The sequence below is a fragment of the Miscanthus floridulus genome, chromosome 10 (genome assembly GCF_019320115.1).
Source record: "Miscanthus floridulus cultivar M001 chromosome 10, ASM1932011v1, whole genome shotgun sequence".
Classification (NCBI taxonomy): Eukaryota; Viridiplantae; Streptophyta; class Magnoliopsida; order Poales; family Poaceae; genus Miscanthus; species Miscanthus floridulus.
Genome location: NC_089589.1, coordinates 130,831,872 through 130,857,405, shown reverse-complemented (window position 1 = coordinate 130,857,405; position 25,534 = coordinate 130,831,872). Strand labels below are relative to the sequence as shown.

Below are 25,534 nucleotides of genomic sequence, written 5' to 3'. Positions count from 1 at the left end.
CCGGTCAGAATACAATGTTCTTACTGCATGTCTGCTTTCATCACCACACATTCGGTCCATTACAAGATCCACAACTTCAGGCCCATTACTTGTGCAAATAAATATAGGTCCATTACTTCAAAAAATATATATGGAGTGTACAAATATACATGGTAAAGACTACAAGAGTGCAGAAGACGGTATCCGTAACCATGATTTGGCAGTATGTCGACAGTCTGCATGTGAACAGAGTATGTATGTGTACTGCGTGCTGGAGACGAGCTTCTACCAAGTAGATCTCAGTCCCACTTGCCAGTGCAAGCTTACATCATGTGTCTGCCATAAGGATCCTGGATGCCTGCATACATTAGTTACACGGTCAGTGCATAATGACACTTGAAAATACGTAATAATTTGAGAGAAAAAATATAATTACAAATATAAGAGATGATAATACACATACTTTGGCCAGACTTGAACAGGGAAAAGGTGAACACAAGCACTGTGTTTTTCTTTTGTTCCAAGACAATTGATTGTTAACAATTGTAGATGTCCTCTCGTCGGACGGGCAGGCTGTAGCAACACTTTGTTTAATCACCATATATTTTGATGCCCTGCTGTTCTATGAGTGGTCCAATGAAAGCTTTTCCTGCAACGAATCAGAGTACAAGCAATAATTAATAAATATGAAAACTCACGTCCATCTTCGAGGCAGACAATTTACCTGAACACAAGCGCCATCTTCGAGGCAGACAATTTACCTGGAGATGAGGAGGATTCGTATAGCTTCTTGTTGCAATGCAACTTGAGATACCTTGGGTTTACAGCTTGCAGGTATTCTGGAAGTGTGTCCATGGTGGTGTCCTCCAGTTCAAGGCTGTCAAGTGCTGGAACACCTTCTAGAACCTCCAGCTTTGTGCAGCGAACGATCCTAATCTTCTGCAACCTGCTGTCGAGTGCTGTGATCTTCTTCAGCTCAGGGCAGTCAAACACGCGAAGTTCCACAACTGAAGGGATGTTTTCCACATGTGTCAGGTTGGTGAGCTTGTACAGACATAGTTGTCTAAGAGTATGCCTCTTGGTGCTGGCGAGGCCTGGTGGAAGACAGCTCAGCTTGCAGTTTTGGATTTGGAGATCCTCCAGACAAGGCATGGCTATGGCAGTTTCCACATCCATATGCTCCTCACAGTCGTTCCAAATACAGGTGTCTCAGTTTAGGAAATGGTGCAGATGTACTAGCAGTGGAACCTCTAGCTGCCACGGAGGATGACGCTTGGAATTTGGGCCCAATACGCTTGATGGCTGGCGCATCTTTGATGATCAGCAATTCCAAACATGGGAGGCAGCACAGACCATCAGGGAGCTGGGTGCAGCAAGGCACGTTCTCCAGCCTCAAATACCTTATGCTCTTAAACTCTGCCGATGCTGGAGCACACATCCAGTCTGGTAGCCGGCGACCAATGTATCCTCCTATCACACGTAGAGTCTCCAGGCAGGTTCGAGGGCAGAGCTTTTCCAAGACTTCCTCGGTCACAATCTGTTGTTGCTGCTGCTCTGCCTCAGCACCACCTGTCCCTATAGTATGTCCACTTGCACTATAGTTCAACTCTAGATACCCAAGGTGGCGCTTGCTGCTAATCATGGCCTTTTCAGCCATCCGGCTCTCCTGCACCTTCTTTAGGCCATTTAGTGTAGGCTTTCTAAGCTGAGAAAGAGGTGCCAGCTCTTGCAAACTGCACCAGCTATTGCTTGCATCCATGTCCACGTGGGCTGGGAAGCCATATAGTGACCTCAGATTTGTTAACTCACCAAACCCCTTAGGAATGACACTGACATTTGATCCCTTGATGTGAAGAGATCTTAGATGCACAAGTCTTATGATGCTGCCAGGAAGATAGCATAGCCTCTTACAGTTACCAAGTGAAATGTATAGTAGGAATTTCATCTTGTTGATGTCATCTGGGAGCCTAGATATATCAGTATCCTGTAAGTGAAGGTATCTCAAGTGCTTCAACATAGACAGAGAGGGAACTAGTGTATCACAATCGGCAGACAGTATGTACAGCACACGTAGACCGGAGAAACTACCCACCGAATCACCAGGATGAAAGTTTACCCTAGAGTTTACAATTAATGTTCTAAGTGACTCGTGCCTTTGCAAAACAGCCCATTCCACCACTGATACGGTTTGTCCTAAAGATAGGCGACGTACAAGCATCCCACCACCACTGGTAGTAGCCTGCTCTTGGCCAACCATCACAACTGATTCTTCCCTTACCATATATTCAGCAAAGGATCGGACCACATCATGCATGGTGCACTTGTATCCAGTGAGAGAATATCCTTTCATAGGTTCTATAAGATTCCTCTTTATTAACTCTCGGTAATACTCAGTTGCTATGTCTTCCAACCCATACTCATGTGAACTGGTACTTCTTTTATGTGGTGGTTGAATAAGTCCTTCACTGATCCACATTTCAGTAACTACGGCTTGTAAGATTGCTACACCTTTAGGGAACATCGAGCAATACAGAAGGCACTGCTTTAATTGGGGAGACAAATCCTCGTAGCTCAAGTACAGCCGGTTGTCTAGTTCTTGAGGCAGTCCAGTCAGTGACCATGCAGGCATGTTCAGAACAGCTTTCCACTCATGCTCACTTGGGTATCTTGTGCTCAAGAGTCCTCCAATCACTTTAATTGCAAGTGGTAAGCCATCACAATTTTCAAGAATTTCCATCCCGACAGTTTTCAGTTGGTCAATTCCATCTACCTGCCAACATTTAATTTAAAGCTTCTTAATTATTTCTAACAACTATCAGGTTGCTTATGTACTTCTCTAAGCAAATAAGCTTCTTCTGTAAAACAATGAAGCGTAGGTTGGCCAACGTATTGGAAGTGTACCGTCCTTTATTCGAAAATAAGCACAAGACTATGCTTGGAAAGGGCCAATTTCAAATGGAATCCGCATGAATGGGCGCAAAATCCCAATTGGGCTTTAAATGTTCTCATTCCGGAAACAGGACTATACTACAGAAAGTTTTGTAGTGGCTTTCCTTGCAAAAAAAAAAGTTTTCTTGTGGCTACAGGAATCGGACTTTGAATGGTCTCTTTGCGTTTAAAATTTGTTGTTTGGCAGCTATTATTAGCTATAGGACGACTAGGATAGTCAGAAAGTCGAAATCTGGGCATTATCTACTAGGACGCACTTGATGCATTAAAATATTCATTTATATGCAAACTTAGGGTCTTCGTTTTGGTTTATAAGAAATGGTAGACTGAGTAATTTAGTTGTAAATTTTGGACTACTTTACATTATGGTTTGTAATGGCATAGGTGGATAATTTAGACAAACGTTATATTTAGAGGTTACTTGTTGACGAAATCCAAACACAGAGATATGTTAAGCCTCAGGATCAAGGGTTCCCGACCGAGAGATCCCACGACCGACCCCTCCCGAATCGCTCGGGGGCTATACCCATCGGGTGCGCTGACGCGCACCCTCTGGCTAAGGCATTGGGCCGAGCCCGAGCACGCCCGGCGCCTCTGGGACTCGGGGGCTTGCCCAAGCCCCAGGCTCCCGATCGAAGGGAGCATGGACTCGATCCTTAGCTCCTTCCCGGCCTTCGGTTCTAGCAAAGGCCCAGGCTCGAGGCAAATCCCTAGAGCCACCATGGCTCGGGGGCTCCCCGTCACTGTCCTGCGGGCACGACGCTGTCAACCACTCCTCCGAAAGGGTCACGCACTGGGCGTGACGCAAGAAGCCAAACTCCTACGCTAGCCTCGTGGGCTCCAGGGCTTCCGGGCTCGCGCGTCAGCCCCCAAGCCGGCTGTCTTCGCCACCAAGAAGCCTCCAGAAGGCGCACCTGGTCAAGACCGGTCCAAGCCGACGTAGCCTGACATTCAGCGTGTCAGAACAGAGTAGCCGGACGATGCCCAGGGCTTCATCGGCTCCACGACATTGCCACGGTCCACATGACGCCACGACAAGACCCTCCTGGACTCCGGCGCATGTAGACCATAGGCTAAACTCTCACAAACCGTCATGTACCCGACCTACCTTGATATGTAAGGGGAGGTCGGATCCTATGACGGGAGAGGACGATTCTAGTGGACGATTCCAGAACACAATTCCAGACGATCCAGATACAGATCATTGGACTCCTCAGCAAACCAGTTCGTGCTCTGCACCAAGAGCAAATCCACCTAGAGAGGGGCACCGAGAGCTCCTTCCCCTTCCTCCGATCATGTTCCTCCTTTTCGGTGAGGGGGAAGGCTCCACCGGCGGCGACGCTTCCCTAGGATCAGCACCGAGCGATCCCCTACAAATCTCTCTCTCTTACGCTCTGTTGTAACCCGTTCAAGTGTAATTTGACCATGGTTCTTCTATATGACCAGGACACTTAGATTGGCCAACATATTAAAAGTGTGCCATATTGTAAAGATTTGTGGTAGGGCACTCTTCAATGGTGGTCTTTGCTAAGGGACACTGCTCTATGTTGTCTTGGCTACAAAGTACTTTTCAATGCTGGTAATTGGTTCTTAGACAATGTAGCTATTAAAATAATATTTCTAAGGACTACTTTGGAGAGAGAAGTTAAAAGTGACCAAAATGCACCTGACTATTATAATACAAACCTTTAATAGTTATCCAAAAATTCATAATTGCATATAAAGTTGGATGAAGACGAACTTTATATCAAAATTGTAGTGCTTAGTGAGATCTATAATTTTGTTGTTGACAAGTTTTGGATTGAAAATTATTTATAGTATGGAATCAAATTACCAAATATTAAATTCAAAGTTAGAATATCTTAAGTCATTTAGAATGCTGAATATTCATTTTATTATTTTATATTTTTAAATTTGAAATTTAACATTTTAAAACGTCTGTTCCATTGTTCGAAGTAATTTGAAATTCCTAAATTTTGGATTTCAAAATTTAAGAAGAGACTCTATATTACTTCAGATAAAAAATTATCATCTACAAAGTTTAGATCCTACTGATAACTACAAATTTTGTATATACCATGTAAATATCTAAGATCATTTATATTTATAGATTTTGTCAAAATTTGATAATTTCAAAGGAAGTTTTGGCAACCTAAATAGTTTGAAACAAAGAATTTGTCAATTACAAAGCTATAGATATTATTGAGCTCTACAATTTTGATTATATTTAAAGTTTATGTTCATACGACTTCATATGCAAAAGTTATGATTTTTTTAGATAACTATTAATTGTTGCACTATAATAGTCAGGGGTATTTTGGTCAATATTAACTTCCACTATAATTGATGTTACATTTAAAATACCATCAAATTTCAAATAGCTAGATTTCATACGGAACTAGCCATGCACTAAATCTTTCATTGGAGTGAATGATAGCTAACTTGATCCTTGTGTTTTGTTGTTACATTTGATTATTTCTTCTAGATCATAGTTTTACTGGTCTCCTTTTGCTACTCTCATAAGCTGGTGTTCCTAGCACGAATGCTTAGATTTAACGGAACTCTGATCCATATGCTTTCTATCAAAATCAAGTATATAGCCTAGTTGTATAAAGTATGGATAGACAACTAACCTGATCAGGCTGCAGCTGCTTCTTGAGCAAAGACCAAGCATCATCATTCTCTAGAGGCTTCACACGGTGTTGGTGCAGGGGGGCTTGCATCTGTTGGGGTAGGTGTGCAGATCTTGTGGTGACAAGGACCCTGCTTCCAGGTTGTTTCTTGCTAGCATTTCTAACTGGGACACTAAGCACGTCGTTCCACACTTTCTGGCTCCACAGGTCATCCATCACCAGCAGAAACCTAGCTTCCACTGGACAGGGTGTGGAATAGGGTCTCCGTCAGAGTGTTTTTGTCCTTCTCGGCACCATGGTCGCCTCCAGCATGCTTGATTGCTGTCTTCAGTAGCTCAACCTCATCAAACTGTTGAGTGATGCTTAGCCATATCGTCTTCGTCTTGAACTGCTCTTGGATGGTTGCATCATTGAAGATCTTCTGAGCAAGAGTAGTCTTTCCCAAGCCACCAACACCAATTATAGACACGACTTTGATGTTGTGATTATTATCACTTCAGGTTAGCAAGTGAATGAGCTCCCTTGTATCCCTCTCTATCTGTTCCCCAACTATGGCTGACTCATTGACAAGTGAACTTGTCCTATAGCTGGATAACTCAGCAGCAGTTAGCTTCCTTGGCTCTGGGTTGGAACCGAGGCCAATATTGAACTTGTACTTGTCCGCCTCCTTGTGGATGCTTTCTAGCCTCTGGTTGAGCTCCTTGATGCGGCTGCCTATCTTGTGTGCGAACACGGGATTCCGCAGGCAGAAGAGCAATGGCTGGAAATAGCTAGGCGACTTATGCTCCACAGTACCGCCACCTTTGGACACCTCTTCTTGTGCCATGTCCGCGATCAGCTTCTTCACGTAGGGTGCTAAAGCATCCAGGGCGGCTGCCATGGCTCAAGCCTATCTGCCTGCTAGTAGTAAATCATACATATATAAGCACAAATTTGTCTCATAATCCCCAGAGGGCATAACTTGATACCAAAATTAACTATATAATGCTACTCGGTCGTCCATGGAGAAAACATCGCGGAAGGAAATTAACTATATAATGCTCACCTCAACTTATTGCAGGGCAGAATGCGGACCGAAAGAGAGTGCGGCAGAATGCGTGAGGCGATGATCCCAGCAGGAAGCGACTCCCCTTGTATAGGAAATGGAGTAGAGGAGTAGCAACTTGACTGACACAAGTCTTTATTAGTATATTTCTCGTTCATCGCCGTTAAAGAATTGGAATCACATGCATGCCAACTTAACTTTTGACTAATCTATTCACAAAAGAAAAAACTTTTCAGTAATCGCACAGGCCGAGCCCCGGCCGGAACAACCGCAAAATATTAAAGCTGGCCTGCTGGGGTCACATGCATGCACGCGCAAGTAGTATTTGTCTTCATCCGGCGCTTAGCGTGTCGTGTCTCGTGTGGACAGTGATCTGCTGCTATTGTTTCTACTTAGTGGCATGGTATCTCTCCATTTGCTGCTACATGCATGCATGTGAGCATATGGAATAAAAATAAACTTTACTTGCAGCATGAATTTTTTTATTCAATCTCCCACTCTCTCCTTCACTGTCGGTTCATTAGGCACTTACTCCTCTTTCATCACTCGGTCCTGTCGTCCCCCACTATTTATCTCGCGCCTGTTCATCTCTCACTCGATAGATCTAGTATTTCAGTCTCATCCTTCTCACTTCGAGTCTGGAGTTGCAAAACATTTGTTAATGGCACACCACTCGTATCTTGGCTTGGCCTCGGAGCGAATTTACGTTACGGCAAAGCCCATTTTTGGTACATGCTCTGTGCAACAAATTATACAAACCATGGTATGTACCGTTGCCAGCACGTCAGAGTTGTATATATATAACTAGAAACAAACAACAAATAATGAGATTAGAACGATAAACTTGTTCCATGCGTACGTCGATGAACTACACTGTATAATAATAATATAAGCTGCCAGTGCTTTTTGTGCATCGCGAACCGCTGTCCTACAATCTTTCCACATGGTTGTAGATCTCGTATGGTTGCGTGCTTAGAAAAAAAATATATTAGCTACTAGTGCTTGGAAACACGAGTCACATCATCATAATACATCTAGTTTCACGAAACAATGTTTGGTACACAGTCGACGTCAGTCGTCTAGTCGACGACTCAACTTTTCATACGTACTGACTGTGTAACTTTTCGTACGTCTAAGCGGTACGTTAGATGAAGATTATGATGTGACACAGTTGTCGTAGTACTCTCACAAGGCAGTGTACCTACATACATACACAGTCGGCTCAACTGCTGCCGTTGCTTCTAAAAACACTTTTAATTTGTAAATTATACTACCAAAACCAGATTTACAATGGGTAGTGCGTCCTCGGCTGCCAATGTTAGAGGCTATCACTATCGCACAACCAAAATAATTGACGACCTTCAACCCTGGCAGCAGATGCCAAATTAGCTTCACGTCGCGTGAAACCAACCCTCCGTCCAATAATGCCCAGAGCTACTAATACTTGTTGGCCCCCGAAATGGGTAGTTTTTTTTTTTGAATCCCACGAAATGGGTAGTGTCAGCCCTATCTAGGAGCACGAGCAGACTAAATTTTTTGGCTGCCCAAGCCCACTCCTTTTATTTTTCCTATATCATTGTCTGCTTTCTTTTTCTTTTAGAATTGACCATGTAACGTAACCTGAAATGGGGGCTGTCCTTTTTAACGTTCCGAGCATCTTGAGTGCTGCCTTTGTTTAAAATAAGAATAAAAAAATTACTAGCCGATTATGGCCTCGCAAGTCTACACCTAACGCACACCTAATTTTTATTTTTATACAATAAACATAAAAAAATTACTCGCCGTGATCTTGACCTCGCAAGTCTACACTAAATACGCACCTAATTAACTAAGATGCTTTGCTCTGCGAAATGGACGTGTCAGAATATTGTTACCAATACATCTTCTTGATTGTGCCAGCCAACACTCACCAAATAATTAACAAAGACAAGCAAGCTGGGGTACATGGGTAGAGACCACATGATTTGCGCTGTCTTTTGCTCTAAAGCTAGTCATGGGCCAAGAAGAAGAGACCACGGCTAGTCACTGAACTACGTGCATTTCCAAAAAGGAAAAAGAAAAGAGAGCACCCCAGCACCCCACCATAACATGCCAACCTGCCAGGCTCGCGTCCAGCCCACCGATGATGCCCTTGCCACAGGAAGAAATTAATAGCGGCACTCGCTGATAGGGGCTTTTGCGTATGTATCACCCACAACTGGCCGAGTTGATGATGGATTAATAGTAGTACAAGTTTACAGACGGAGTGCGTGGCAAAAACTGATTGGGCTTGCTTATCACTACCAATGATGCCAAGAGGTATACGTTGCGCATGAGACTACTTTTTTCCTGTGTCGACCTGAGTCCAAAGCCACAGGGAGCCCAAGCTACAGGGTGCCTTGGCACTGCATCTGCTCTGCTTTGTTTCTGATCTGATCTACATCCTCTTTGCTCTGTTCACATGAATCGAAGTATTATTAAGCATACATCACTACTGGAAACTAGATTTTTCCTGTGTGCCGTATATTTTTCTGTCGATTGCACGAAAACTCACAGGAAAAATATAATTTACCCTGTCGGTTCTCCAAACTCACAGGGTAATATATATAACCCTGTCGGTTTAAGTCATACGCACAGGGAAATTAGCTCACAGGATAATTATCTACAATTCCCTGTGAATTACGCAATTTCTCTGTCACATATGTACACAGGGTAATTTGGGATCAAAAGCGCGCCAATTTTCGGGCTTCTTCGCGCTTTCGCCGGCCAATATTTGGTGGCTTTGCGCCTGTGGACTCTATGGATCCAAAAGGCAAAGAATGAAAAAAAAGTCAGACCTTATCCATCCCCCAGTGCCCTCAGCCTCGAGTCGCATCCGCATCTCCACCCGCCGCCCAGCTCCCGTTCTGTCGCACCTCCGCCTCTCCACCCGGCCAGCTCCCGGCCGTCGTCGCCTTCTCCTCTCCAGCCGCCCAGCTCCTGGCCATCGCAGCGTCCGCCTCTCCACCCGCCCCGACCAGTGGCCCACCCGCCTCCACTCTCCTAGCTCGGCCGGTGGTCCGCCCGCCTCCAGTCAGGAGGCGGCGGCCCGTCTTCCCGGCGGGCTAGTGGCCCTTCAGCCTCTGGCCGCCGGCGTCCCATCCTCAGCCGGCCGTCCGTCCGCAGCCAGCCGTCCGTCTGCCTCTACTCCGCTTAGATCGACGCCCGTCCGCCCCGAGCCAGCCGCCCATCTCCTCACAGCGAGTCGCCACCACGCCGACGCCCACATCGACGTCATCGCTTGCCTGATCCAAGCCTCCGTACAGGCGCATCTAAGGTTTGCCTTGGACCCACTGTACCGGTCGCAACATCCCGCAGTCTTTCTTCCGTCTAATGTCATGTGAATCTATAAGTAATTACATGGCGTGAGCCCTTCCCTAAACCCTTTCCCTTTTTTGTTTAATGTGATGGATTGTGTGGTGGTCATCGTAGGTAGCATCTTCGGTCACTGGATCCGTCACCTTCCGCAAGAATCTGCTCTGTCGCTGGTTTGATTGGAGAGATCTATTACCTTCAGCCACATTTTGCTACGCCACACATCAGAAATTGAGAAGCACCGTTGAGGTTCACTTGTAGACTTAAATTTACTGATGTTCCTTTCATAATTGCTATTGCTAATTTTATTGATAAGCGATGTTTCTTTCACTATTTCTACAGCCTACAGCAGCAATAGAAGCACCCACAGTCATCTTCAGTTGTCCTTTTGCTTCAAATGGCAGAAAGAGATGAGATGATGATCCCTGGCCCCGCGCGCTCCAATGGCAGAAAGGAATGTACAGGATCCCATCCCTGCATACATAAAGTTGGTTACATCAAAAATAGATACTAAGACGAGCAATGTGTTGCGAGAGAAAATTATTAACTACCTGGCCCTGGCTAAATATACACTTGCTTTATTTCTGATCAGGCGCTGCAAAAACCAAGCGACATCAAAGTTTTCATCTCTAGGAATGCAGTCGACTCACTTGATATGGCTGATCTTGTCGTTCTCAGATGAGCTGCCTCTTAACAAGAACAATAATCTCCATGCTGTCTAGTGACGGGACTCCTTTTAGCACCTGCTCATTTGGACAACCGATGATGCTGATTTTCTGTAACCTAGAGAGGTTGTTGATCCTTTTGAGCATGGGACAATCGATTGCATATGTCCAGTGCGGGGACACCTTGAAACACCTGCAGATTTGGACAACGGAGGATACTAATCTTGTGCGATCTGCTGAGGCCAGTGGTCCTCTTGGGCTTGGGGCAGAGGGACACGTCAAGCTCGACAACTGAAGGGAAGTTCTGCACATATATATCAGGTTGGTAAGGTCCTCGTACAGGTTGAGAGCCCAAGCGACAGAGGTGTTCTGGTGCAAGGCCCAAAAACCAACCGACGACAGGGTGGTTGTGCTCTGTTATACTTGTTCCTTACTCTGTTGACTGACATATGGTATATATAGGATGAACTGCATGCTGTCCCGTGCTTCCAAAGAATTATGAATGAACCATTATATTCCTCAGTCACAGCTCAAAGTGAAGGCTCGTCTGTCTCCCTCACAAAGCAGAGGGCCTTCATATATTGGTGCAGTGCAGGCGACAGAGGCAGAGGACACATGTGGTGTTGCCACGAGATCAGAGGAGAGAAAAACTCCATAATCGCCACAACATCGAGGAGGCTGAGCAAGATCGATCAACAATAATGATTTGAATGCCTGATTTCATGATCATCAATAGGGTCAGCATACAATGTTGGTGCTGCATGTTCTGCTGCTTTCATCACCACACATTCGGTTCATTACAAGATCCACGGCTTCAGACCCATTACATGTGTAAATATATATAGGTCCATTACTTAAAAAGAATATATGCAGTGTACAAATATACATGGTCAAGACTACAAGAGTGAACAAACCATGATTTAGTACTATGGGGGTGTTCGGCTGGTATGGTTGTTGAGGAATTTGGATGGTTTGGAGGAATTTGTGAGAGGAAAACACTGTTCCGGATGAAAAAAGAAGCGGATCAAGCCGGGTTTAAGGGCACGAGAACGGGGCCATATGCAATTTAACACACGAGCCATCTCCGATGCAGCTATGCAGTTACCAGTCTTGGTCTGTTTCTCAATCTTCGAGGCAGACAATGTTGTGCCTTCCAATGTGGGCTGATCTTGTCCCATTCGGAGCTACCTGGAGATGAGGAGGATTCGTATAGCTTCTTGTTGCAAACCAACTTGAGATACCTTGGGTTTACAGCTTGCAGGTATTCTGGAACCGTGTCCATGGTGGAATCCTCCGGGACGAGGCTGTCGAGTGCTGGTACACCTTCTAGAACCTCTAGCTTTGTGCAGTGAACGATCCTAATCTTCTACAACATGGGGAGTCCGCTAATCCTCTTGAGCTTAGGGAAGTCAAACACGTCAAGTTCCACAACTAAAGTGAAGTTCTCCACATGTGTCAGGTTGGTGAGCTCGTACAGGTTTAGTTCTCTAAGTTCTCTAAGATTATGCCTCGTACATGTTATCTTTGAGCTTTTCAGTCTCGCCAGCAGGGGCCGATCCAGGGCCCGGGCTGCAGCCCGGGGCGAGTCCATGTAGCCCCTTTAACATATGTGGTGTTTAGCTAAAAAACTATGATCTTAATTAGACAAAAGGAGGTCTAGGAAGCAAGATCAAACTGTTTTGAACGTGAATCAGCAGCTCAGCCCGGGGCGCAGCCCCGTTCTGGATCCGCCCCTCGCCAGACACACCCAGGAACATGGCCACCTCTTCTGTGGCCATGTCCACTATCAGCTTCGTCACGTAGGGTGCCATAGCATCCAGGGTGGCGGCCATGGCTCCAGAGGACGTCCTACGTAAACAAGTAACCCAGCACAGATTAGTCTCATCGGAATAGCTGCAAGCTCATTTAATTGGTCTTTCGTTATATTAATTGTAATGAGCAGCCAATGTAATTAGGGGCCAGTGTGCACGCACCAGACTAATTAAATCACCTTAAGATTAGCTAACTCATATCTAAACTGGATGCAAGGCTCATTTAAGGAGAATATATAATTAATGATTACCATGTGACTCAATCTAAAATGTTAACCTATGGGGTTTGCAAGGTCTCTTCCATGGCATGGAGTGTATATAAATGTTGACGCTGGAATACGTGCATACAGATTGGCTAGCTAGCGAAAGCAAACACACACACACACACACACACACATATATATATATATATATATATATATATATATATATATATATATATATATATATATATATATATAGCTACAAAATAACTTATTCTGTAGCCACTTTGAGTTACGATAATTACTATGTTAATTTACGAGATTATAGTAACTCCTTACTAAGTGGTTTACTATAACGTTATGGTAAATATCCCCATGTGTTATAGTAACCTAACTATCATAAATTAGTATATAAAATTATCGTAAATGGAGGTGGCTACAGAATAACTTATTTTATAGCTGGCTACTGAATATACTCTCCCTATATATATATATACACACACACATACACACACGCAATTGAAACAGTAGAGAAGAAACGATGCAAGCAAGAGGCATTATTATGCCTCTTAAAAGAAGAAGATTTCTGTAGCAACGGGAGAGGACGGAGTAGCCACCTCGATTTGCAGGCGCGCAGGGCTTGGGCTGCTACCTGCCCTGCTTCTGCCTCTTGAGGATGTGATTTCCAGTGACACAGGCATGGTGACAAGTGCGTATGGTGTGGCCGTTATGTATAGCTTGCTGTAGGGAGGTGCACCTGAAAAAACGGAGCGAAAAATAAAGGAGACAAAGATAGATACAATGCTTGCAACACACTCTAAGGATCGAGTGACAAAGTAGAATTGGCATGGAAGCAGATATTCCTTCCTTGCTTTTCGAATGAGCAGTCCATTGCCCGGCATGCAGGTGTATGGAGCTCCATAATGAATACTACTAGTAGGAAGGCGAGTTCCGTATTTCATACACGGCAAGTTATGCTCTGCTTGCTGATTGGTAATTTGCAAAGTTCCTAATTAATTGAGTTGTTTTACATTGCAGGGTCCGTCCTCCCTTCCCCCATTCTTCACCCTTCCCTTCAGATGCTCAGTGTTTTTTCTCGTCTGAATAAAAAATTTGGTACGTGGCTGCTCCTGCTCTCATGTTATGTCTGCTGGGTATGTATAATATAATAATAATAATCTGCCATGCCAACACAACACAATGCTTTTGGATGACAGACACTGAAATAAATAAATAAATAAAGATTTACCATGGAATGGATGCATATAATAATATACCTAGTGCTGCAGTCTCACCGGCCTCTCCAGCTGTTTATATCAGCACTCAGCTAATTATATAATATTATCTGATGGCCTGACTCCCTGTGTGGCCCGGAAAAATGGAAACTTTTGCTTCCATCGAGGCGGGCACGCTTTACTTTATTTCTTCCCAGCACCTCGACCACGCACCGGCTTCTTGGCTTGTCATGATTTGGTCGATCGTGTCTTTGCATGTGTCGAAAACTGAAATCTGCCTGCTAGAGATGATGGATGAGCCCCCGCTCCCACAGCAGAAAGGAATAGGATCCCATCCCTCTGCATAAATAAAGTTGGTTACATCAGAACTCATAGTAAGCCGTACTGCGCACGCAAGAGGATTTGATTCCATTGAGCTGTTGTTTCTGTTACGATTTCCTTCCTCTCAAAGCAGAGGATGTGTATGTATGTATGTATATTGGTGCAGGCTACAAAGCAGAGGATTAACATACAGTGCTTGCTGGGCTCAGAATAAATTATCTCACCAAATATACGAACACAAGAATAAATATGAAACACGCTAGTGCCACAGTCTGAACAAAATGACTATATCCAGCACTCTGCTTCACCATGTTATGACTCCAAGCGCCATCAGCCCAAGGCAATCTGTTGTACAGAGTCCTCCGTGCCTCGCTAGAAGTGAAATTTGGCCAAAGCAAGGGCAAGCAGATGGTACGAAATAGCCCAAACATAGTGCAGCTGCTCTGCTCAGTTTCTGCACGAACATAGTACATGTGAAGAGAGCAAAGAGTAAGTGGATCAGGTCAGCGTACAGTGCATGTTGGTGCTTGCTGTTTGTTACTGTACCACAAGAGATTTCTTCACCACACATTCGGTCCATTGACTTGTGCAAATATTGGTCCATTACTTCAAAATAAGAAACAATAATATTGGCTGAAACTAGCTGAAAACACCGTTCTGGCTGAATTGCTGTAAGAGAAAAATACTGTTGCAGCTCAAAAAGAAGCCGAACAAGCCGATTTCTGGTAAGCCGAACAATAATATATGCGGTCTACAAATATACATGGCCAAAAAAAAGAATACAAGAGTGCAGGCACATTTTCCTGCACCTTCGCCGCCGGTTCACCTTTCCCTGTTTGACTGTATGTCCACACTCTGGATGCGAACAGAGTATGTGTATTGCTACTGTGTAAAAGTGACGAGCTCCCACTGGCCATCATGTGGCTCTACGAGATTTATCATGTGGCTCTGCATACATTGGTTACACGGTCCATGCATAATGACACCTGAAAATAAGTACTAAGCGGCACGTAAGTTGTCGGGTACCATAGAACGGGGTACCTCGAGCGTACACCAAAAGAGTCATTTGAATCCCATCAACAACGAAGCCAGAAGGTGAGTCATGAGTTCATCACCGGCCCCGTCCGAGCCCACCGGCTCCCCACCTCGCCTGAGGTCTCGCACGGGAAGTCTCGACGCCCTGACGCAATCTCCGCCTCGCGCGAGGCCTCTCGCGAGAGGCCTCGGCAAGGAGCCCAATTTCCGTCTCGCCCGAGGCCCCGTGCGTACAGCCTCGGATGAGACTGCTATCCTCCGTATCGCTCGAGGCTGGCTTGACAATAACCCGCCGCTCCCGCCTCGACCGGTCTTCTCGACAGCATGTCACGTCCCATTAATGCGTCAACCACTCCCGCAATCTCAGCCGGACGACGGCTCGACACCGCGGAGAGGCCGATGGGACAAGAAGTCGCATCAGCGCCATACCGGCTAAGACAGGGCATGGCGGGGATTACCGGCCACTGTATTCTGGCGCTGTGCCCACGATCAGCGCCCGCACTACACTGTGCCCCATAACTCCTGCCCCGAAGACAACGCCGCATGGGAAATCTGGCCCAGGTCATCATCGCCTTCAAACCAGCGTACCAGATCGACCGCCCCCTCCGGGCCTCGGCACACTACGCCAGGGTCTCGGCTATCTCGGGATTCACGTCTGCCGAGACCCCCCCACCGCGGTTAGGCCTCGGCACCAACCGAGCCTCGGCCTCACACGGCGGTCAATCCACAGCGACCCGCAAGTTGATCGCCGCGCCCGCTCCGAGGCAGCCCTGGAGCTCCCATAACGCACAGGATCGGATGTGACCAGCACGTCGCCCCAGCGCTCCAAGGACGGACCACTCCGACAACCACACTGTCACAGGAACAGGCTACAGGGCTCGGACTCGCCGCCCCTGTTCTCACGACGCCGTATAGTTAGCACATGTACTACCCTGTCCTCCCTTCAACTATAAAAGGAAATGACTTGGTCCATTTCTAGGGGGGGAAGGGGCACTCGCAAAGAACAACACCCGGTAACACGCACACTCCCCTGCCGCCTGAGAGCAACATCTCAAGTAGCCCGCATCACTCCACGCCGAGACCTGGGACTAGCTCCCTCTCTCACCTAGCTTGTAACCCCCTACTACAAGCACTTCGGTGCAAGGAATACAAGATCGATCTCTCAGACTGGACGTAGGGCACCAATTGCCTGAACCAGTATAAAGCCTTGTGTCTCTTTGCATCACCATCCGGGATTGGGAACACGCAGTACAAATTTACTAGTTGGTTGAGGATCCCCCGATCCAAAACACCGACAGTTGGCGCGCCAGGTAGGGGTGCTGCGTGTCAGCTTCGTCATCCCAACAAGTTTCGGATGGCAGACCCCGTATGACCACTGTGTCTCGGCACGGTGGTCTGGTTTGGGAGCCTAGAGTTCATGTCTCTAGGGCACGAGTACGACATGGTACTCCTCACACCCCGAACCCCGCCTGTCGACGACAACTTCACGCACCGGCAGCCCAGGCGCAGGCGGCGCCCGGGTGGCCGCTCTCGCCGCGCTCGCCAGGCACGACGCGAGCAGGATCACCTCGATGCCACATGAACCCAGGATGACTCGCCGCTCTTCGACGCTATCCCACGACCAGCTGTTGGCGCAAGGTCCCTGGTTGGGGACCTGTCTAGCCTGAGCCTGGACAAGGGAAAAACGCCGGTGGCACCCGGTGACGCCCCGACATCAAGCTCCGCTCCACCACTCTCTGAGGAACCAACTCCGGCGGAGCAGAGCCCGGCGACAGCACTATCTCCATACCCCTTCGGGTTGAGAAATGCCGCCGCCTCTTATGCTTACGCCTACGCTTCCGCTCACGCGGATCTCTCGGAGCACCACCAGCGCTTCGCTTTCGACTTCGACACCACCGCGTCGACCCACGCCCATGTCGACTCCTTGGAGGAGGACGAGGCATGGGCCGGAGCGGATTTCTCCGACCTCCATGATCGTGAAAACATGCGTCGCTTCTTGGCCGCAAGTGACTATTGCTTTGGCTACTCCGATTCTGACGATGAAGGTACTTATGAGCCCTCTCGTGAGTGCTTCCACGTCGGACTTGGGATGCCAAGCACGGGCGACGAGGACGAGGGGGTAGGCAACCGCACTCTGCTTCATCAGGGAACAGGCGATGCCATGCCTTCACGCATTGTCCCACCGACAGCACGGAACGAGAACCTCGCCCTCGGACAATTTCGACGCCCGGACCTAGAGCAGCTCCGTGAGCTTCAGGCCAAGGTTGAGCAAGATCGGCTCCTTCTGCAACAACTCCGAAACACTCTTGAGCAGGAGCAGCAGGGCCGCGGTGACGGCGGAGGAGCCCGGCGATGGGCTCGCGACGTGCACCACCGCATCAACGACGACGAAGGGGATGATCGTCCCCTAATCTTCAATCGCGCTAGCTAGAATGTCACGGCTGTGGCAATGCTAGTACGCGCGATGCCCGAGCCCTCCACCACGGAAGGACGGCGGGTTCGCGGCGAGCTCCGAGACCTCCTCTAGACCGCCGCGGTGCAGCAGGCCGAGAGTTCCGCCTCCCGGCGGCGCGGAGCTGTCTCGGACCTCCCATCAGCACCACATCGACAGGATAGGGAGGCCTCGGTTCGTCCCGAGCCCGCCCAGGCGCCGACAATCAACAGGGCCCCCTTGGTCCACGACCGCCTCGACAACCAACGCGAGGCTCAGGACGAGCACGAGGTAGTCGGCAGGCGACGGCGCCATGACAGTGAGGGGCCCGCCCGAGGCTATCATGTGCACCGAGGTGGCCGCTACGACAGCGAGGAGGACCGCAGTCCTTCTCCTAAACCACCTGGCCCTCGGGTCTTCAGCAGAGCCATTCGCAACGCTCAGTTTCCAGCCCGGTTTCGCCAGCCGGCCAACCTCACAAAGTATAGCGGCGAGACCAACCCCGAGCTCTGGCTTGCCGATTACCGCCTGGCTTGTCAGCTAGGCGGCGCGGACGATGACCTGCTCGTCATCCGCAACCTCCCCTTACTCTTGTCAGACTCGGCGCGAGCCTGGCTCGAGCACCTTCCTCCCTCTCAGATCCACGACTGGCGCGACTTGGTTAAAATCTTCGTCGGGAATTTCCAGGGCACATACGTGCGCCCTGGAAACTCCTGGGACCTTAAGAGCTGTCGCCAGAAACCAGATGAGTCCCTCTGAGACTTCATCCGGCGCTTCTCTAAACAGTGCACCGAGTTGCCCAGCGTTGGCGATTCAGAGATCGTCCAGGCTTTCCTCTCTGGCACCACCTGCCGAGACTTGGTCCGAGAGTTAGGCCGCAATGTGCCGCGCTCGGCTGTCGCGCTCCTCGACATCGCCACCAACTTCGCCTCAGGCGAAGAGGCGGTCGGGGCCATCTTCCCTAAGAACGACACCAAGGGAAGGCGGAACAACGAGGCCCCCGGGGCCTCGGCTTCCTGCCCCCCAAGAAAAAGAAGAAAAACCGCCAGGGAAACCAGGAGGTCCTCGGAGCCGGCCTAGTCGCGGCCGTAGAACGCAAGAATCCCCGAGGCCCCATGGGCCCAGGCTCTTCGATGACATGCTTAAGAAACCTTGCCCATACCACCAGTTCCCGGTGAAGCATGCCCTCGAGGAGTGCACCATGCTCCGGTGCTACTACGCCAAGCTCGGGCCCCTTGACGATGACACCAAGAGAAAGGGTGCCGATGACAGGGACGACGACAAGGACAACGGGTTCCCCGAGGTACACAACGCCTTCATGATCTTCGGTGGGCCTTCAGCGTGCCTCTCAGCACGCCAGCGAAAGAGGGAGCGCCGGGAGGTCTTCTTGGTAAAGGTGGCTGCTCCCCGGTACCTTAACTGGTCTCGGGAGGCGATCACCTTCGACCGAGACGACCACCCCGACTATGTCCCGAACCCCGGGCAATACCCGCTTGTCATCGACCCCATCATCGGTAACACTCGGCTCACCAAGGTACTGATGGACGGGGGCAGCGGCCTCAACATCCTATACGCCAACACCCTGGAGCTCCTAGAACTCGACCGGTCGCAGCTCCGGGGGGATGCCGTGCCTTTCCACGGCATCGTGCCGGGAAAACGCACGCGGCCCCTCGGGCGCATCAACCTGCCCGTCTGCTTCGGAACTCCATCCAACTACCGTAAGGAGGTGCTCACCTTCGAGGTGGTTGGGTTCAAGGGAACATACCACGCCATCTTGGGGCGGCCGTGCTATGCCAAGTTCATGGCAGTCCCCAACTACACGTACCTCAAACTCAAGATGCCGGGCCCCAACGGCGTCATCACCGTCAAGTCGACGTACGAACATGCATACGACTGCGACGTTGAATGCATTGAGTACGCCGAGGCTATCATAGAGGCCGAGACCCTCATCATCAACCTCGACCAACTCGGTAGCGAGGTACCCGACTCCAAGCGTCACGCCGGAACTTTCGAGCCCGCGGAGGCTGTCAAACTCATACCGGTCAACCCCGCCTGCCCCGACGACCGGGCGCTGAGGATCAGCGCCACCCTCGACATCAAATAGGAAGCCATGCTCGTCGACTTTCTTCACGCGAATGCCGATATATTCGTGTGGAGCCCCTCGGACATGCCGGGCATACCGAGGGGGGTCGCCGAGCACACCTTAGACGTCCGGGCCGACTCCAGGCCGGTGAAACAGCGCCTGCACAGATTTGATGAGGAAAAGCGCAGAGCCATCGGCGAGGAGGTGCAGAAGCTTTTGGCGGCTAGGTTCATTAAAGAAGTATCCCATCCAGAGTGGTTAGCTAATCCTGTATTAGTTAAAAAGAAAAATGGGAAATGGAGAATGTATGTAGACTACACCGGTCTGAACAAAGCATGTCCAAAAGTCCCTTTCCCATTACCTTGAATCGACCAAATCGTTGACTCCACTGCGGGATGTGAGACCCTATCCTTCCTTGATGCATACTCCGGTTACCATCAGATCAAGATGAAAGAGTCTGACCAGCTCGCGACTTCTTTCATCACACCGTTTGGCATGTTTTGCTACGTGACGATGCCGTTTGGCCTCAGAAACGTAGGGGCCACATACCAGTGGTGCATGACCCATGTGTTTGGCGAGCACATCGGGCAGACCGTCGAGGCCTACGTAGATGACATCGTGGTCAAGTCCAGGAGGGCCAGTGATCTCGTTAGCGACTTGGAAATAGCCTTTGGGTGCCTCAGAGAAAAGGGCATCAAGCTCAATCCTGAGAAGTGTGTCTTCGGGGTCCCCCGAGGCATGCTCTTAGGATTCATAGTCTCGGAACGCGGCATTGAAGCCAATCCAGAGAAGGTCTCGGCAGTAACCAACATGGGGCCAATCCGAGACCTCAAGGGCGTACAGAGGGTTATGGGATGTCTGGCGGCTCTGAGCCACTTCATCTCGCGCCTTGGCGAAAAAGGCTTGCCCCTATACCGCCTCTTGAGGAAATCAGAACGCTTTTCTTGGACCCCCGAGGCCGAAGAAGCCCTCGCCAAGCTCAAAGCACTGCTCGCCCATCCTCCCGTCCTGGTACCACCAGCTAGGGACGAAGCCCTCTTACTCTACGTCGCCGCAACGACCCAGGTGGTCAGTGCGGCCATGGTAGTGGAGAGGCAGGAGGACGGGCACGCTCTACCCATCCAACGACCTGTTTACTTCATCAGCGAAGTGCTTTCCGAGATCAAAACGCGTTACCCCCACATCCAGAAGCTGATCTATGCCGTAGTCTTGGCTCGGCGCAAGCTGCGTCATTACTTCGAGTCCCACCCGGTGACCGTGGTGTTGTCTTTTCCCTTGGGAGAAATAGTCCATAACCAGGAAGCATCAGGCAGGATAGCCAAGTGGGCCGTCGAGCTTATGGGGGAAGCCCTGACTTTTGCGCCTCGGAAAGCGATTAAGTCTCAGGTCTTGGCCGGTTTTGTGGCTGAGTGGACCGACACCCAATTACCACCTGCTCAAGTCCAGATAGAATGCTAGACCATGTACTTCAACGGGTCTCTGATGAAGACCGGGGCAGGCGCGGGTCTCCTCTTCATATCGCCCCTCGGAGTACACATGCGCTACATGGTGCGGCTCCACTTCGCCGCCTCCAACAACGCGGCCGAGTACGAGGCCCTCGTCAACGGCTTGCAGGTCGCCATCGAACTTGGGGTACGGCGTCTCAACGTCCGAGGCGACTCGTAGCTCATCGTCGATCAAGTCATGAAGGAGTCAAACTGCCTCAACCCCAAAATGGAGGCTTACTGCAAGATGGTACGTCGCCTAGAAGACAAGTTCGACGGTCTCGAACTAAACCACATCGCGTGGAAGTACAACGAGGCCGCCGACGAACTGGCAAAGATGGCCTCGGCACGGGCTCTGGTCCCCCCGAACGTGTTTGCCAGGGACCTCCACAAACCTTCCATTGACTACACCTTGGTAACAAAGGAGGGCCCACCTGTTGAACCCACGACAGGGCTCGATGCCCCCTCTGCTGCCGAGACTCTCTCGACCAAGCCCGAGGTCATGGAAGTCAACCCCGAGCCCCCCACCAACCGACCAGGACACGGACTGGCAAATTCCGTTCCTTGATTGGCTCGATCGGGGGGAGCTTCCTAGTGATAGGACCGAAGCCCGACGGCTTGCGCGCCGAGCCAAGACTTACGTCCTCTGCAATGACGAGTTATACAGGCAAAGTCCCTCCGGTGTCCTTCAACGATGCATCACCACCGAGGCAGGCCGAGCCCTGCTTTGGGACTTGCACGCAGGGGCCTGCGGGCACCATGCGGTGCCTCGAACGCTCGTGGGGAACGCTTTCCGCCAAGGGTTCTACTGGCCGATGGCGGTTGCCGACGCCACCAAGCTAGTACGCTCCTGCGAAGGATGCCAGTACTACGCTCGGCAGACACATCTCCCGGCCCTGGCCCTCCAAACCATCCCCATCACGTGGCCGTTCGCCGTATGGGGGCTCGACATGGTCGGGCCTCTGCAAAAGTCCCCCCGGGGGCTACACCCATCTACTGGTATCAATCGACAAGTTCTCAAAATGGATCGAGGCTCGTCCGATCAATCGAATCAAATCCGAGCAAGCAGTGCTGTTCTTCACTGACATTATCCACAGGTTCGGGGTCCCTAACACCATCATCACCGACAACGGGACACAGTTCACCGGCAAAAAATTCTTGACGTTTTGCGATGACCACCACATCCGTGTGGCATGGTCGGCCGTAGGACACCCAAGGACCAACGGCCAAGTAGAACGTGCCAACGGCATGATCCTATAAGGCCTCAAGCCAAGAATTTACAACCGGTTGAAGAAGTTTGGCAAGAAATGGCTCGCCGAACTCCCATCAGTCATCTGGAGCCTGAGGAACACCCCAAGCCGAGCCACGGGGTTCACACCTTTCTTCCTGGTCTATGGGGCCGAGGCCATCCTCCCCACTGACTTGGAATATGGTTCCCCAAGGCTACAGGCCTATAACGAACAAAGTAACCGCACCACCCGAGAGGACGCCCTCGACCAACTGGAGGAAGCCCGAGACGTCGTGCTGCTGCACTCGGCCAAATACCAGCAAACCCTACGACGCTATCAGGCCCGGCGCATCCGAAGCTGAGACTTGAAGGTAGGCGACCTGGTGTTGAGGCTGGCGCAGAGCAACAAGGGTCGCCACAAGATGGACCCCGCCATGGGAAGGACCGTACATCATCGCCCAAGTGCTGAAGCCCGGGACCTACAAGCTAGCCAACGAGAAGGGCCAAATCTTCACCAACGCCTGGAATATAGAACAGCTACGTCGCTTTTACCCTTAAAATTCCAAGCAGTGTATATATGTTGTTTCTCGAAATACAATTAAAAAACATTCTTTAATTGTTCTAATTTTTTGAGAAACCTCCTCGAGCCTATCGTTGGTCTCGGCAATATGACGACACTATAAGGGAGACTCGGCTCTGCTTCCGCAGAACCGAATCTCCCTCGAGGGCTAGATGGGGGATTCCCCCTAAAGTCCCACGTGCCTTTTTTTAGTCATTTTTCGAAAAAATTCCTACGCCAAACCCTCTGGCACGCTCTGACGAATCGGTTGCGGAAAAACCCAAGGACCAAAAGCCCACCTCAGGGCCAGAAGGCCGGTTGAGTCGCGAGACGGCCTAAGCCTCCGGGCTACGGCGCTCCCTCACCACCTTTCGCCCAGGGAACGGCTTAGGCTCCAAAGAGGTTTTTTGCAAAGAAATCTGATCAGAGACAACAAGAGGGCAGAGGCTCGGAAATACAAGACAAGCGATTAAAGAAACGCGAGTACTTTGGAAAGAGAGGCCTCGACGGCCACAAGCGTTACGATACATAGTTAATTCATATTCTATTTACATGGCCGCTTGGGCCCAGGTCAAGGCTCAGCACCTCCGGCATCGGCAGACGGCGGGGGAGGGACCACCTCCTCTTCGAACAACGTTGCCAGCGCGGTGCTAGGGCCTTCCGCCGCCTCCAATAGCTTCGTCACCACCTCGTCGGCCTCATCATCATCATCAGGCAAGACATAGCCGTCGCTGATGGCTTGAAGGTCAACACCAACATAGTGCGAGGCGATGACGGCCAGTGCGTGCTTGACGCCCGTGTGCAGCGCCGCTCGGAGCCGCTCATGCACCTGACCACTCAGTGCAGTCAGACGGCTCCCAAGGGAGCTGCCTAACTGAACCCCCTCGACCGCCAGGGCGTCACAGGCGGCACGGGCGGCACTCTTCAGCACCTCATGCTCCCTGATCTCAGTCTCGAGCACCATCTGCACCGCGCTGGAAGCCTCTGCCGCCTGGGTAACCTCTGCCTCTGACTCTGCACCACGAAAAACGGAATGGGGTTGAGCGAGAGAAGAAACAAGCTAGCTAGGGACGGAAACCTACGGAACTCACCCTTGGCCTTAAGCTCCCAGTGTCGGGCCTCGACCCGAAAGGCCTCGACTTTCTCCTTCAGGCGCTGAGCCTCGACCCGAGAAGCCTCGACCGCCCTAGGAACTTCACTCCCCAGCTCTGCGTCACACAAGGAAGTTAGGGAACGAACATAAGGAAAAGAAAATAAAATGAGGGGACTAGGACTCACCCTCGGCCACCCCCCTCCAAACCACAGCCTTAGTTCGCGAGGCCTCAGCTGCTGCAAGAGCCTCATCCAAAGCACCTTTTGTCAGCTGGTGCGCATTCTGTTCTGCCCCTAGCTGCCCAGCAAGGGCCGTGGCCAAGGCCGTAGCTTCTACGGCTCGAGCCCTGAAGGCATCCCAATCACTGGCCGCGCAGGTGAGCTCCTCCTCCAACTCCTTGACCCGCACCGCTAGAGGGGTGAGCTGCTCCGGGGCCATGGCCGCCTCGACCTTTGCGTCAGCACAACGAAGGCGGAGGTCCTCCACCTCTGCGCTCCACGCCGACAGGAGCTCATTGGCGCCGGCAAGAAGGCCCTTCTGCCGGTGAAGCTGGTCCCAGACATCCCTCTCCCGGTGGAGGAAGACTAACTTCCCAAGAGATCGGGTCTCGAGCTCCTGGGGGAAACAGGACAGGGGTCAATCCCCGCAAAGAAAACTCGGAAAAAGACCACCGCATGGGAAAAGAAAGCACGAACCTGGGCAACTCCAAGCAAATCGTTGGCCACCACGGACAGCGCCGTCCGTAGAGACCGCTCCGCTAGCTAGCGGTACTGCTCGAACGTGTCCTAGCGACCGCCCTCGGCCGCGTCCTCGAGGGCAAACAGAGGCTCTGCCTCAGGATCATCTCGGTTTCGCCACAGGACACGCGGGTGGTTCCACCCGCGGGGCTCGGGTCGCACCCACGCGAGGGCCGAGCTTCCCTCGCCCGAGGTTGAAGCCGGCTGATCCACGACACTGGCCACCTCGGCACCGACCATCTCCTGCGCCCAGGAAGTGTCGTCAGAGGAGATTGGAAGAACTTCCACCTCCCAGGTGCCCTCCCGCAACAGCGGCGGGCCTTGCACCAAGGGTGCCGCCAAGGCCTCCGCCGCCTTCATCTCTACTTCCTGGGCCGGCAACCCCGCCACGATCACGTCAGCGTCGGTGGTCCTGGGGGCTCCGGCCTCCGCCATCGTGGCCTCGGCGGTCGCGAGGGCTCCGGTGCCCGCCGTAGCGGCCTCGATGGTCCTAGGCGCCGCAGCCTCCATCGCCCTGGCCTGTGAAACCCAGGGGACCGTGGACCCGGTGGTCTCGGCGGCCAAGGGAGCCTCGGCCGCATCCGACCCACAGGCCTCGCCATCACGGGGCGGAGGCGCTGCCTCCCCCTCCTGCGTCAGGGCCGCCTCGGCAGCCCCTCCTTGAGTGGCCGGCTCCTTCGGGTCAACCCTCGCCGACGCCGCGCCACGCT

General features: G+C 50.7%; 4 protein-coding genes across 4 annotated transcripts in view; all 4 read right to left on the bottom strand.

The window, feature by feature from the left end:
- Nucleotides 1–6,727, bottom strand: part of LOC136485719 (putative disease resistance protein RGA3) — a 48,666-nt gene extending 41,939 nt beyond the window's left edge. Inside the window, exon 1 of the mRNA XM_066482568.1 lies at nucleotides 6,607–6,727. The gene's annotated coding sequence lies outside the window, so the exon portion shown is untranslated. The remainder of the gene's footprint in view (nucleotides 1–6,606) is intronic.
- LOC136485717 (uncharacterized) lies at nucleotides 207–1,155 on the bottom strand. Its single transcript, XM_066482559.1, has 3 exons — nucleotides 741–1,155; nucleotides 443–628; nucleotides 207–337 (listed from the first exon to the last, which is right to left on the bottom strand). Exons 1-2 carry the CDS (start codon nucleotides 1,153–1,155, stop codon nucleotides 570–572), a joined length of 474 nt encoding a protein of 157 aa, XP_066338656.1. The 3' UTR covers nucleotides 207–337; nucleotides 443–569.
- LOC136489639 (putative disease resistance RPP13-like protein 1) lies at nucleotides 1,163–6,441 on the bottom strand. The gene is made up of 4 exons (XM_066486217.1): nucleotides 6,138–6,441; nucleotides 5,856–6,032; nucleotides 5,562–5,800; nucleotides 1,163–2,749 (listed from the first exon to the last, which is right to left on the bottom strand). The coding sequence occupies exons 1-4, from the start codon at nucleotides 6,439–6,441 to the stop codon at nucleotides 1,163–1,165; spliced, it is 2,307 nt and encodes a 768-aa protein (XP_066342314.1).
- Nucleotides 6,728–23,565: 16,838 nt separating the features above from the next.
- LOC136489638 (uncharacterized) lies at nucleotides 23,566–25,334 on the bottom strand. Its single transcript, XM_066486216.1, has 4 exons — nucleotides 24,987–25,334; nucleotides 24,273–24,702; nucleotides 24,086–24,202; nucleotides 23,566–24,008 (listed from the first exon to the last, which is right to left on the bottom strand). Exons 1-4 carry the CDS (start codon nucleotides 25,332–25,334, stop codon nucleotides 23,566–23,568), a joined length of 1,338 nt encoding a protein of 445 aa, XP_066342313.1.
- Nucleotides 25,335–25,534: the final 200 nt, after the last annotated feature.